We start from the raw sequence: 14081 nt of genomic DNA, 5'->3' as shown, positions 1-14081 counted from the left end.
CACAGGGGCTGGCAGGGGCTCCACCTCCCCCAGCTCCCAGCCCCTTATCAGCTCTGTGACCACAGGAAGGCCCTTCCCATCTCTGAATTTCCTCCTCTGTAAAACACACCAGAAGACTTATCTTGAGGTTCCTTGCAGCTGGTGACTCTGTGGCTCTGGCTGCCCCCACTGCAAGCTTTCAGGCTGGGCCTTGAAGATGGCCACAAAAGCCCCCCTTCTTCCCCTCAGGATGGGTCCAGCCCCTGAGGGGTTATCCATGTCATCCCACCCCCAAGGATGTGGCTTCACTTGTCCAAATCCTGCGCAAGGCCCCACTCTGCCCCAGCCCCTCCAGGTAGTGTCTCAGTCCTCAGCCGGCTCGGGGAGGGAAGAGCACTGGTCTGAGTCCGAGTCTCTCTGGTGCATGCAGAGATCCAGATTATAACATCCTCTTACACCCTTTGTCTTGTGTGGTTACCCCCCAGCCACAGCAAGATCCAGGTGATGAACCACTACATCTGTTTTGAGGCCACCTGCTTTGGCCAGTCACTGGGGATACCCCACTTACTCAACTCTTGTTGAGTGCTGCCTACATGTGGGAGGTGACGCAGAAGCTCAGAGGGACAGTGATGTGCCTGCGGTGATCCTGTTCCCCTTGGCACCCTGTCTTCACTTGGCAACAGCCAGGACCGCCGACCTCCCTCCTGCTTCCCTGGCTGTTCCTTCTGTCTCCCATGTCTCTTCTGAGCTTCATCTCCCCAACCTCCAAGGCAGGAGTGCCCCAGGCCCAGGCCTTGGTCCTCTTTACTCTTCTATCCCACACACTCCTTTAGTGATGACACCCAAATGTGGATCTCCAGCCCTGGCCACTTCCCAGAACTCCAGTCCCAAATATCTGCCCATCCACTCAGTATTTCCACTAGGAGCATAAACAGTGTCACAATCCCCACGGGCCCAAATCTGAACCTCAGGCCTCTCCTCACCCCTATGTCAGCATCCAGCCCCTTCCGCCTTCCAAGTGCTCCAGCCAAAACCCGGCAGTCATTCTTGGGCCTCCTTCCGCTCACACCCCACATGCAAAAAGAGAACAAATCCTGTTGGCTTCCCCTTCAAAACAGAACCAGAATCCAGCCACTTCTCAACACGTCCGCTGCCGCCAGCCTCCAGGCACGAGGCCTTTCCTAACCTTCAGCCTTCCTCCCCACCGCTCCCATTTTACAAATGGGGAAACTGAGGCTGGCAGAGAGCCCTCCCCAGGGTCATGCAGAAAACCCACCAGGGCTAGCTAGAGCCTGGATCTGCACTGCCTCCCCGAAGTCTGCATCCCAGCTGCCCAGGGACGGTTTTCCCTTGAAGCCAGCTTAGCAGGCAGGCCTGACAACACGGCCAGGCTTTGAGCCGCGCCTGCATGTGTCCCTGAGGAAAAAAGATGCTGCCAGCTGGGTTTATGTTTCACGACGTCTGTCCTCGCCCTTGACCAAGAGATCTTACAGGGAGATCAGGGCCAGGGCCCGGTGTAGGGGGAGCGCGGGGGGAGAAGGGACATCAATCGGAAGCCGCCTTGCCTGGAAACCGGAGAGCTCCCTCTGCCAGCCCCAGGGTCTGCCGAGTTCACTTGAGGAGGCCGGGAACTGCAGGGGCGGGCTGGGGCTCACTCAGCATTTATTTCGTACAGCTGCTTAGAAAGCTTGTTTTAAAATAGAGATCATTATATATATATACACATATATATTTATATATATAAAATATATAAAGAGGAATCGAGACGTGCCACCCCAAAGAAAAAGCTGTGTTTTATAAATATTTCTGTAGCTTCCACATCCCAAAGGAAGAAAAATCAAAAAAACAAAGGAAAACATTTACAACCCAAGCTAGTGGTTCCATGTGGTTGGCCCAGCAGGCCCCAACCCCAGGGTGGGCCAGGGGGTCCCACAGAACATTCTGAAGAAGAGGGGCAGACCCGTTCCCGGAGGCTGGTCTCTGTGGCCTGAAAGGTCACGTCTGTATCAGTCTCACCAATCCCAAGCCCCACTCCTTAGACCAGCCCATGGGCACTCCAGGACCTCAGGCTGCCAAGTTATTTTTAATCATGTCGGTTTCCTTTGATGTCCCGGCCCTCCTTCCAGGGTGGCCAGACCTTCTGTTCCTGGTGGCTTCCAAGTGAAGGCAAAGCACAAGCCGCCTCCCATGCCTGGCATCTGGAATTCACAAGCAGAATCCATGGAGTGTCTCCAGACCCCTGGCCCCAGTTGCTGAGGGTCCTTGAGCAGAGTCCTCGCTCCTGCATGGGGCGGAGGGCAGGGCCTCACTTGCAGACATAGCGCTCCACGGTACGCTCACACCTGCGGCAGGTGACGTAGCAGCACCAGTGGTACTTACAGTGGCACCGCTCGACCACGCGGTCTGTATAGGGGTTGTAGCCACGCCCACAGCACATAAGATCGCAGCTGTCACTTCCATTGGATGTCTTGTTGCACTGCCTGTTGTGGGGGCAGGAAGGAGGTCAGTGCATGCCTTGGTCACCGACCCACCAACACCCCATGACTCCCAGCCAGGCAGCTGGCAGCATCTCCCATGACTCCCAGCCAGGCAGCCGGCAGCGTCTCCCATGGCCACCGACTCAGCCCTTCTTAGAAGCTATCTTGATCTTTGGGGAATTTTAAACAATCCCCTTACCTAAAGGTAATTCTAACTTTTCCCTATAATTCTAATAAGGGGTTACCAAAATGATGGGACTATTTTCTTTTATTTTTTTTGAGATGGGGTCTCTGTTGCCCAGGCTGGAGTGCACTGGTTGTGATCATGGCTCCCTGCAGCCTTGACCCCCGCCTCCCCGCCAACCCAGGCCCCCGCCTCAAGTGCTCTTCCCACCTCGGCCTCCTGAGTAGCTGGGACTACAGGCACACACCACCATGCCTGGCTAATTTTTTAATTTTTATTTTTGTGGCGATGGAATCCTACTATATTGCTCAGGCTGGTGTTGAACTCCTAAGCTCAAGTAATCCTCCCACCTCAGCCTTCCAAACTGCTAGGATTACAGGCATGAGCTGCCGTGCCCAGCCTTGTTTTGTTTTCTTGGAGGTGTCTTTTTTCTATTTCTTCTACCTCTAAATACTGGAAAGACCCTCCAACCAATCTAATAATCCTACCTTTATGTGTTTATGTGTAATCTTTTTTTTTTTTTTGAGACAGAGTCTCACTCTGTCGTCCAGGCTGGAGTGCAGCGGTGCAATCTCAGCTCACTGCAACCTCTGTCTCCTGGGTTCAAGCAATTATCCTGCCTCAGCTTCCCAAGTAGCTAGGATTACAGGCATGCACCACCACACCCGGCCATATTTAATGTTTAATTAAATATTATGAGAGATGTAAAGACCATTTGATTTGCAGAATCCTAGCATAAATGCTGAAATACTAGAAGCCCCAGTGGGCATTGGACACACTGCTCGTGGAGGAAGAGGGGTCTGTCGGCCATGTGCCTCCTGTGGGTCAGGCACTCCCTCCAGTGTCTTATCTTAGTGGAGGCGCTCAGGGCCCTTGGGTCAGTGGTATTATTATGTCCATTATGCAGATGAAAACAGGCTCAGCAAAGGGTAGAGGCTTAAACTCGGGGACTAAAACTAAGGCCCTGGCTTGCTCTCCCTACCCTAAAGGGCGGGGTGTGGAAGCCGGCAGGGGCTGCATTTCTTCCCAAATGTGGGATGCGAAGGCATTGAAGGTCCCTATAAAATGCAAACATGCTTCCACTGCTCTCAGTTCTTCTGTCTAGTGACAAATCATCTGTTCAGACTGGTGGCTCCTCTAGCCAGGCTGAGGCTAGACAGGGAGTGTTTTCATGAGATGTAGTTGCGGACAGAGCAGCAGGGGGCTGGGACACTGACAGGGACAAATGGTCCCCACATGTGGACCGAGGAATCCCAGAATGTCCAATATGGGAAAGTCCTAGAGGTGACCGAATGCAATCCTCATATTTACTGATGGGGAAACAGACACAGAAGGGAGAGGGGCCTTGCCCGGGGTGAGTACAAGGTCTGTGAGAGTCCAGGAGGGCTTCCTGGAAGAGGAGAGGCCATCTAGGCCATTCATGAAGGATGAGCAACACTCCACTGTGCAGAGGAGGGAAGGAGTGCTGGGGTAGAGGGAACAGCCTGGGCAAAGGCAGAAGACCAGGCCTGCCCTCAGAACAGTGAGAGCAGATGGAAGGGGAGAGCTGGAGGGCCAGAGGAGGCTGATCAGTACTGGGGGAGAGGCCAGGCCTGAGCTGGAAGGGGCCACTTAGTGGCTGTGTGACTTAAGGCAAGTTACTGAACCTTTTGGGGCTTTGTTTAGCCACTCAGCATCCATGAGTTCCTCCTCAGCCTTCTCCTGAAGGCTCTGGCTGAGCACTCTACCCTGAGTGGTAGGAAGGAGACAGAGTTCTTTTTTAAATTTCTGGATCCCTGACATGCATTTTCTGAAAACTTGGCCTCCAATGTCAGACTCAGACAAGGCCCAGGTGTCTGGGACCAGGATTGGGGCCAGTGGGGCCACAGGCCCAGGGAAGGGCCATTGGGATGCCTGGCTCCCAGGGCACAGGGTGGCTCAAACTGTGGGTGGTGGGGGACGTGTGGGTTTCAGAGGTGTGAGCCTCTGAAAGAAATATGACAAGAGGGCTAGGGTTTGGAATATTGACTGCAGATTAGGCCTCGGTTTCCCCAGGTTAGATTTGAGGAGGCTGCAAGGTATCTTCCGCAGCGAGGGAGCCAGCCTCTAGAGATACCCCACATGCACACACCTTGTACAGTTCATCAAGCTCACTTACATCCAACCCCCAACCTAATCATCAATCTCACATTTCCCCTCCTCTAGGAAGCCTTCCTTGATGTCCAGGCTGGATCAGGGACCCTCTGGGCTCCCCTCACACCAGGGTTTCCTGTCATGACCTGAGCCCTTGGGGATCCCCCACCAGCACCTGCCAGAGCCAGGCAGAGACACAGCTGACCTGCAGTCTCATGTAATGGGCGCAAGAAATGTCTGTGGTTGTGAATTACTGAGAAATTGGGGCTGTTTGTTACTGCAGCAAAAGCCAACTAACACAGATGCCTGCAAGGACCCTCCCTGGGGAAGGACTGGAGCCGCAAGGCAGGAGACCTGTGGGGGCTGTGAAGGAAGCCAGGAGGATGGGTGGTGCTGTGGGCGGAGCCTCCTCATCAGGAGTGAGGGCGACTGGGAGAGAGGGCACAGTGGGAGGGGAGACTGCCCAGGACGGGAGGGGAGAGGGAGATGCTAGGTAAGTGTGCTTGGAGATCACGCGACAACCCTGTGTGCCCTCCCCACTGTGCGGAAGACAAGTCTGAGCCTCAGATCAGTGAAGGATGTGCTCAAGTCCCCCTGCTGTGCCCTCCCTGACACACACAGAGCTGCACATAGATCCAGGAAGACCTTTTCTTCACTCTTGGGTCCTCTGTGGGCCTTCTGCAGCCCTCCATGTTCTAGAATCCTCCTCTAACTCCCCCATCCCCATCTACCTCAGCCCAGCCTCTGGCTCCTTCCTGTCTCCTTGGCCTGACCTGGTTCCATCTTCCCTCTGTCGACCCCCTCAATCTGGCCTCCAGATGGGAGCCTGGGCCTCCTCACAGAGCCTGCTGCCCTGGCCTGTGGGGATGAAGCCCCCCAGCCCACCCCTCCCTCTCCTGGAGACAGGAACGTGGGCTGCGGAGGAAGTCAATGCTGGCTGTGCACCAACTATGTGCCAGACACGTTCCCAGACACCCACTCTCTGGTGCAATATTCTTTTAACCCCGAGAACACGAGTTTTGTGGAATGCTATTAGGGGCTCCTTAATAAAAGCGTTCCGTGGCCAAACACCTCTGGGAAACACTGGCTTAAACAGATCTTTACTGCAGATTCCTCAGAGCCTTTCATATGTTCTAGTGCCTTGTGAATTGCCAGAGAATTTCCCAAAAGCATGTGATGACAGAGCTCTTTCTCTCGTAGATTGGGACCAGCTTTCGCCAGCACCGTCTTCAGGAAATGCTGCTTGTGCAGTCCTCACCAACCCCACCCAGCACACAGTAGGTCTGCAGTCACCCCTGGCTCCCTCACTCTCCTGTCCTGAGCCGACTGCAGCAGTTGTGACTGGGGCTGTGGTAGGGTTCCAGGCTCAGGGTCCCCAGGAGGAGATGGGAGGAGCAGGGAGCCGGGGAGAGGGCTCACAGAGGCGAGGACACCGGGCAGTGTCGCTGCACGGAATGCGGCAGACATCGCTCTCCCTCACTCATTGTAGGCTGTCCCCATCTCCCCTGGCACCTCAGTCCCTTTGCTGTGCAACAAGCAGGCTGTATGGCCTTTACCCTTCATCTGTTCATCTGACAAACATTTTCTGAGCACCTATCTTATGTTGGGCAGCCTCGTTCCTGTCCCATCTCCCAATAGCATCATTGTCTCTTCCCATCTGTCTCCCCAGCTGGGGAAGGTAGAGCAGGAGCCTCCCATCAGCCTCCATTCACTGGGCCCCTGCCAGGCACAGTGCAGAACAGGTGCTCCCAGCAGCTCTGCAGGGGACCCTAGGACCCTGGCATCTCCATTTAGCAGTTCTGGGGCCAACTCTCTCAACTGAGCAGGGACTCCATTCCCCAAATGCCACCTGAGTCCCTGCTGTGTGCATGGCCCTGAGCTGGGGAACAGTATGTGCAACACGGGTGACCCTTTCCCAGCAAGGTGGCGGCAGGCCTCACCTGTCTTGTGTTCCATGGGAGCCCACCTTCTCATTCTTCATGCAGAAGTCAGGTGAGCTCTGCAGGTAGACGAGTTCTGAGTCCTTCACAGGCCGGATATCCAGGTCTTTGGGCACCAGGTGCTTGCGGGTGCCCATGGGTCGGTGCACTACCTTGGTGGCCGACAGGTATCGGGTCTTGAGGTCAGCAGCCACATCCCGTAGCTCCTGCAGCCCCTTCCAGCAGGTGCGGATGGAGCAGGAGCCAGACACCCCATGGCACTTACACTTCATTTCCAGAGAGGCGCGCAGAGCCTGCAGACAGGGGAAGGCGTCGGCTGGGCGGCCACAGTCCCCTCCCTGGCCTGCCCCGGGACCCCAGCCCCACCCACCCATGGCTGGGTGCTCTCAGGGAGTCACTGCCTGCTGGAGCCTCAAGTGATAGAGCTTTTTGCTTTAAAGCTTGGAGGTGGTGTGGGCCTTCCTGCAAGCTTGGGGGACAGCTGAGGGGCAGGAAGAAAGGCGTTTGCAGGGATAGGGATGTCATTATTGAGCACCTACTGTATACCAAGCGCTCTAACGCATAATGGAGATGGATCACCACAACAGCCCTTGAAGGGAGGTATCCTTACTTCCCCCATTTTAAAAAGAAGAAACAATAGCTCAGAGAGGCTAAGTCTCATGCCCAAGGGTGCAGTCAGAAAATCAAGCAGCTGGGATTTGAACCCAGATCTGAGGGTGATTCCAAAAGCGGTGGCTTTTAATTGTTCCATGCTTTTTCGCTCACTAACTGCTTGCTGGAAAAAAGGAAGAAAAGAAGAGAAGGAAGGAAGGGAGGAGGGTAGGAAGGGGAGAAAAGGCAGGGGTGAGTGCAGGGGGCACCTCCCTGCCACCTGGCTGGCTTTCCCCCCACTGCCAGTGCTCCTGCCAGGCCACCCTCAGCAAGCTACGTCACCACTCAGGGCCTCTGTCTTCTTTCGTGCAAAGCGAGCACATAATTCCTGCCCTGCAGAGAGCTGTAAGGATGAAATGAGATGGCACACACAAAAGGGTTTTGTGAACCATAAAAGTTAAATCAATACTGGTTTTGAAAAACCCATTTAAGTAATAACTATGGTGGAGGCCCCTTGGGCTCAGAGGCTTGGGGAGCCTCTTGCCCTGGCTTCAAAAAGGACTGGGGCCCACCAGCTTCCCTGGGCCTCAGTTTCCCCATTCATACCTGAGGGGCAGAAGTTAGATGCCTTCTACAGGCCTTCCAGTTCTGCCTTTTAAACCCTTCTTTCAACACAAGACTTGGATTCCCCTGCCCAGGCCTCCCTCCTGCCTCTCCTGTTCAGAGACCTGCAAGAGTCATGGGAACCTGGGTCCATCCCCTGCATCAGAGAGATGGAGAAACTGAGGCACAGAGTGGGCAGGACCTGCCCAAGACAAGTGAGTTAGTGGGGAAGCTGGGCAAGGTCCCAGGGCTCCTTCTCCTCACCAGTGCCAGGAAGTGAGGACCCAGGGAGTACGTTTGGGTACCCAATCTGGAATTTGCTGAGAAAAGTCTGTGGAGGTCACAGGGATGAAGTCAGCAGGACTGCAGGGCACCGAGGCACTGGTGAGCCATCGAGGGAAGGTGAACTAGGTTCTGCTGCTCAGCATGAGCTGGGGGAAGGGGCCTGGAACTTCCCGAGGTACTAAACGTGTTTGTGATCTCATTTAATCCTCAGCAGCCCTGCAGCTTTCGGAGATACTGGCCCCTTTTGCAGATGGCCTCAGGGACGGTCCTGATTTGCCCTGAGGCTGAAGATCCTCTTTGGACTGCATGGTGGGGAGGGGAGGGCTGTGCCCCTGGCAGCATGTGGCGTCCAGCTGGCCTGGCCATGATGGTGGGCATGGCCATGGTGGTGGGCGTGCAGGCCGCTGGTGAAGGGCTCACACTGGGTTTCATGAGCAGGGGTCGGGGACAGGTCAGCAGGGCCAGGAGGCAGGAGTCCTGAGTTCCTAGCCAGACTCTGCTATAGATCCACAGTATGATTTGGCCTCAGTTTCCCTAACTGTCCAAGGATGGCCTGGACATCCTAGAATCCTCACACAAGTCAGACCCTTGAGAGCAGGTGAGGCCACGGAAATCCCTGGACTTGTGAGTCCCACAGTCCTGGGCTCTATCGTGCTATAGGGCTGAGCCGCTGAAGTGCTTTCAGCCTCACTTAGTACCTCTGTAAAATGGGGCTAAAGGGTGCAGGGAGGAGCTAATGAGATGCCATCTGCACATGCAGCTCTGGCCAAGTGGCCATCCCTGCCATTCACGGTCCTTTCTCCATCTGTGAAAAGGGGCAACAGGGCCTACCCGAGTTGTTCTGTGACCACAGAACAGAAATGTATGGAGCAACAAGCACAGTGTCTGCAACACAGATTGGTAGAAAGTTCATTCACTTACGGGTCCACTCACCCCAGTCTTTTGGGCAGTGAGGTGAGGAATGAATGAAAACCTGGTAATAATTAATGCTGGAGGAAACTGTTCTAGCGGCTGCAGTGGGTATGGGTGGGAGTCCCCATTACGTCCAAGCAGATGAGCCCTCAGGATAGGCTTCTGTTGACCACAGCCCTCTCCACACCCTGGAGGGAGGGACAGCTTGAGGAACATGACAGATGGGGACTCAGCACCAGGTCACCTCCACCATTGTATAGATGGGAACAGCTGAGGCTAGAGAGGCACTGACTTTCCCAATGTCCCTAAGTGAGTTTAGTGCCAGAGCCAAGGCCAGAACTCAGAGCGCCTGACTCCTAGTTCAGTGCTCCTTCTGCTTGGACAACCCAAACCCCGGTGGACCCCTGGAGAAGGAAAGCGAGACAAGCCCCAAGCAGCTAGCGAGGGAAGGGCTGAGGATGAGGACAGTGTGAGGCACGTCAGGTGTGGGCCAGTCAGGGCCCGTCCCCCCGCACCCCCCACCATCGGGGCACGCTGGGTGGCCCTTTTCCGGCCAATGGTACAAGCACAACTATCTGGGGCTGGATGGGGTGGGTGGTTACCTGTCTCCCCACTTCACTGTTGTGTAGACGCATCAGTTTATTGGCTTGGGATCCTGTTTTTTTCACCTTCATAGGAGCATCGGAAAACTTGGCCCCCATGAGGAGCCCGTAGCTGAGGTTGTCCGCACATCCTCCCCAGCGGTTCCCGGGCCCGGGTGGCTCACCTGGGACGGGGCCGCAGGAGCAGCCCGGCAGGTCGCCGGAGGTGCAGGCCCGGGCGATGGCGTGGCTGATGGCGGCGGCCGACAGCGCATACACGAAGGCCGACTCCCGGGTCCCTGGGGGTAGGAGGGAAAGGTCAGCCGCCCAGGTCAGAGGTCTTCCTCCTTCGCCCACATCCTCATGTAACCAAGGTGGCGCCAGCAGGGGTTGGCACTAGGGCCATTGAGCTGTCACCCCTGCTTCCCCAATTCCTTCCGAATATACCAGCTGACAGCCACACTCGACCCACACCCACAGGCATGCCCTTGCCCACGTCCTCCTACTCACACTCACAGCTCTGGGCTTTCACCCACTTGCCCTGCACTGGCGTTAGGGGATGCTTTACAGTAGTGAAGCCCAGGCTCTGAGCTCCTGATGCACCAGACAAATGCACAAAGGGCCTGCTGTGCGTGGATCCGTGTCCCCCCGAAGGATGTGTTCAAGTCCTGACCCCTGGACCTGTGAGCATAATCTTATGATGAAGTGGGGTCTTTGCAGATGTAATGGGGCTTAGACGAGGTCATATCAGATCAGGGTGGGCCCTAGGCCAGTGGCTGGTGTCCTTGTAAGAAAGGGGATTTCGGATACACAGACACACAAAGAGGGAGCTTGCCCTGTGATGACAGAGGCAGAGACTGCAGTGACGCAGCTGCAAGCTAAAGAATGCCAAGGATGGCCAACTGCCACCGGGAGCTAGGGACAGGCCAGGAAGGATTTTCCTTGGCACCTTCAAGGGGAGCACGGCTCTGCTGACACCTCGATTTTGGACTTCTGGCCTCCAGAACTTCGAGACAATACACATCTGTTGTTTGCAAGCAGCCAGTTGTGGCCCATTGGACAGTAGCCCTAGGAAACAAATACGGCACTCAGGAGCCTCAGCTGCGGGGTCCTGGCCATTGGTCCGAGCCCTGGCTCTGTCTCCTAACTAGCAAGCCACTTTCCCTTCTCCAGCCTCAGTTTCCTTAACTGTAGAATATGGGTGATGACACCTACCTCACAGGCTGGCTCTGGAGTTCAAATAATTCAGGAAGAAAGGAAGGTTTGTCAAACATTAGCTGCTACTGTTTAGGACCCACAAGAAAAGTTATTACAGTGCAGGAGAGAGATTGCACCTACTGGGGCACTTCTGTCTGTCAAAAGCCTCCCTATTATACATGGGTCTCCCAGACCCCCCCCACCAGAGGCCACCACCTGCAGGAAGTCTTTGAGATGTTCTGTCTTTACACTGCTTTGTGCATGGTGCAACAGTTTCAGCAGCCTGGTTCAGTGTTACCTGTGGCACACCTGTCTGCCCTGAGGGTGGGCTCTATAGCATTCTTGTTTCTAGACTCCCCTCCCAGGAGCCTCCCTGACATGTGGCCTCAAGTACAGCAGGCCACAGCCTTGGCTCATTCCTTCATTCATGCATGGGGGCACACAGGTACATGTGCTGTTCTTCAAGCTCCCTGCACTGATATTGCCACTCATCTGTGTTTACTTATTTGTGAATTCATGCCTACACACCCATCTTATGATTAATTCATCCACCCATACCCCATTCATCCATGCCTGTATCCACCCGTCATTCATCCATGAATCCATCATCCACCCGCCCATGAACCCATCCCTCCATCTAAACACACACAGATCGATGCCTGAATTCCTTCACCCGCACCCACATGCATTTAGCAGCCTTGCCAGCTCCTACCTCTCTCCAGGTCAAGCAAATAGTTGGGGGCGAGCTCAATGGAGGAGCAGTTCCAGCGCATGTCGGCGAAGGCCCGGCGACAGGCCTTCATGACCTCGCGGGCAGCGTGCACCACCGTGTGCATGAGCTCCAGGTTGCTGCGGCACAGCTGCACCTGTGCAGACACCAGGCCCTCCAGCTGCTTGCAGTGTTGTGTCTGGTTCAGTGCCAGGGCTGCTGGTGTCTTGGACAGTGCCCTGCACACCATGGAAAGGCCATGACCGATGGAAGGAGAGACAGGGTTGTCAGGGGCCACATGGCCTCCAACCGCCCTTCTGACCCCAGCCTTCAATGGACTTTGCCTCCTGGTTTCCTGGCTCCTTCCAAGAAAGGCTCCCAAAGTGCCAGCTGGCAGAGCAGTGGATTCCCCTCCCACCCCGTGTGACCTTGGGCACATCACTGTCCCTCTCTGGGCCTCAGGCCCTATTCATAACATAGGATCACAACCCCCATCCTACCTAAGCTTTATGATAATTATACGAACAAAACAGCTGTATAGTTCACAAAGCTCACCACCACCACCTGATTTAGTTCTCACACAGCTGTGAATTATTAGTCTTTATTCAACATTCATTCAACACTGAGCAGCTATGTGCCAGAAACCATGCGAAATGCTAGATTCTTATAATCACAATAATTATATATACTATTAACTGAAGCCTTACTAGATGTGCAACATGAGGTCGGAGTTTTCCATCATTGTTTCATGTGATTACTAAAACCATTTATTATGTTGTAAAGTCCCATATCCATGCAAGGAATTCCTAATAAAGGATTAAAGAGCCACTCAGTTTTCTGATGACCTGGAACTTGAAAATTTTAGTATCTAATCCAGACTTGGCCGTTAACTCGTTGTGTGATGTTAGATAGTTCATTGCCCCTCTTCGGGCCTCTGTGTTTGCACTTATAAACCGTATTTCCCAGAATGGGCTCCAGTGAGACACTGACAAAAGGGATCCATTTGTGGAACACAATGTACTATGTCCCTGCTTGGAGAGTCAGGATGCATATTTACATTTTAAAGGCCCTGAGAAGTCCTGCAGCAAAGCAACAGGCTTGGTTTTGTTTAACTCAGGGAGTCTATCGAGTATATTGAGCACAGAGCCCTTTGCTTGAGGCTGCTGACCTCATCCATGCTTTGGGAAATGTTAGCCTAGTGGGTCTCTATGAACCCTGGTGATGTTAGAGGACCCAAGAGCCTCCCAGATCCCAGCTCTGGGCACTTCGGTTCCAAGACTCTAGGACCAGGTTCCTCCTGGATCTGCTGTTCTCCTAGGCCTTCTCTGAGGGCCAGGCTGCATCGACGGCACTCAAGGACCCCACAACCCTAAAAGACTCCATAGGGACTCACTCCTGGTCCCCCCACCCAAGCAGGGGCCATCTGGAACCCAGAGTCAGCTGGCCTTCAGCAACCCAGCAGAGACCCAGGAGGGACAGGGAACCAAGAGGGGCCATTGTGCAGCCAGAAGTGCTGAGTGCCCCGCCTGCTGTGGCCCCAGCGGTTCTCGCCCAGGGTCAGGGCTGAGACCTGGCAAGGTAGAGATCCTAGAACCCCTGAGCTGAGTTCTGAGGGAGGCAGCCTATTGCCAAGGGCACTGCACAGGCTTGGGTAGACTCCAGGCGAATCACTCCCCTTGCTACCTTGAGCAAGTCACTTAACCTCTCCTCTCCCACCAACCTCCCAGTATTAACTGAGAGCTTAAATCAGACAATGTGTGTCACACGTTCTGCCCAGGGCTGACGCTCTGTGGTCAGTGGTCAGTCATGGAAGCTACTACAATTACCACCTTGGTGGTCTTTTCCTACCTGGGGGCAGCCTCCCTGGACCTGCCTAGTCAAGGCCAAGGGCTGCCACTTGACATTCAGAGCCCCTCAAAGCCTGGCCTCCCAGCTCTCCCCAGCCTCCCGTCCTCATCCTGACATCCAGCTACACCAGGTTCTTGACTTCTCTGAAAGCAACTGTCTTGCCACCATGCCTTTGCCCAAGCTTTTCCTGAGGCCAGGAATGCCTTTCCCCTGCTTCTGGACATGAATGAATAAATGAACTTAATCTACTTGTGGAAGAAGTATTTTCTAAGCACCAACTCTTCCCAGACTCATTTGGTAATGAACATGACACAGATCCTTTCCTCAAGGATCCCCTAGTCTAACGGCTGGATAAAGCTATCAACAGTTATAAATCAATGACCCAGCTGTTCTTGCTCCTGGCCTGGCCCCAGGAAGAGCACAAGCTTTCGACATCAGCTGTGTGACCTAGGTAAGTTACCCAACCTCTCTGGGCTCCATGTTCCTCATCTGTTATAAAGAAATCATAAGGCCAGGCGTGGTGGCTTACACCTGTAATATCCCAGCACTTTGGGAGGCCAAGGCGGGGGCAGATCATCTGAGGTCAGGAGTTTGACACCAGCCTGGTTAACATGGGGAAACTCTGTTTCTACTAAAAAAATACAAAAATTAGCCAGGCATGGT

General features: G+C 54.4%; 1 protein-coding gene across 6 annotated transcripts in view; it reads right to left on the bottom strand.

Moving 5' to 3' along the window:
* Window positions 1–1611: 1611 nt before the first annotated feature.
* Window positions 1612–14081, bottom strand: part of WNT11 (Wnt family member 11) — a 49830-nt gene continuing 37360 nt past the window's right edge. For 4 of the 6 annotated variants that reach the window (XM_030918437.1, XM_030918436.1, XM_030918438.1 and 1 more), the window contains 4 exons: window positions 11574–11809; window positions 9686–9963; window positions 6693–6985; window positions 1612–2459 (listed from right to left, as the gene is read on the bottom strand). In XM_030918437.1, coding sequence (XP_030774297.1) covers window positions 2285–2459; window positions 6693–6985; window positions 9686–9963; window positions 11574–11809 — 982 coding nt within the window. In that variant the 3' untranslated portion in view covers window positions 1612–2284. Of the gene's footprint in view, window positions 2460–6692; window positions 6986–9685; window positions 9964–11573; window positions 14029–14081 lie in introns of those variants that run through there. The other 2 variants (XM_030918435.1, XM_030918434.1) reach the window with 2 other exon arrangements.

The sequence above is a fragment of the Rhinopithecus roxellana genome, chromosome 15 (assembly GCF_007565055.1).
Source record: "Rhinopithecus roxellana isolate Shanxi Qingling chromosome 15, ASM756505v1, whole genome shotgun sequence".
In the NCBI taxonomy this organism is placed as follows: domain Eukaryota; kingdom Metazoa; phylum Chordata; class Mammalia; order Primates; family Cercopithecidae; genus Rhinopithecus; species Rhinopithecus roxellana.
Note: the sequence above shows the minus strand (reverse complement) of the source record. Positions and strands in the feature narration are given on the sequence as shown.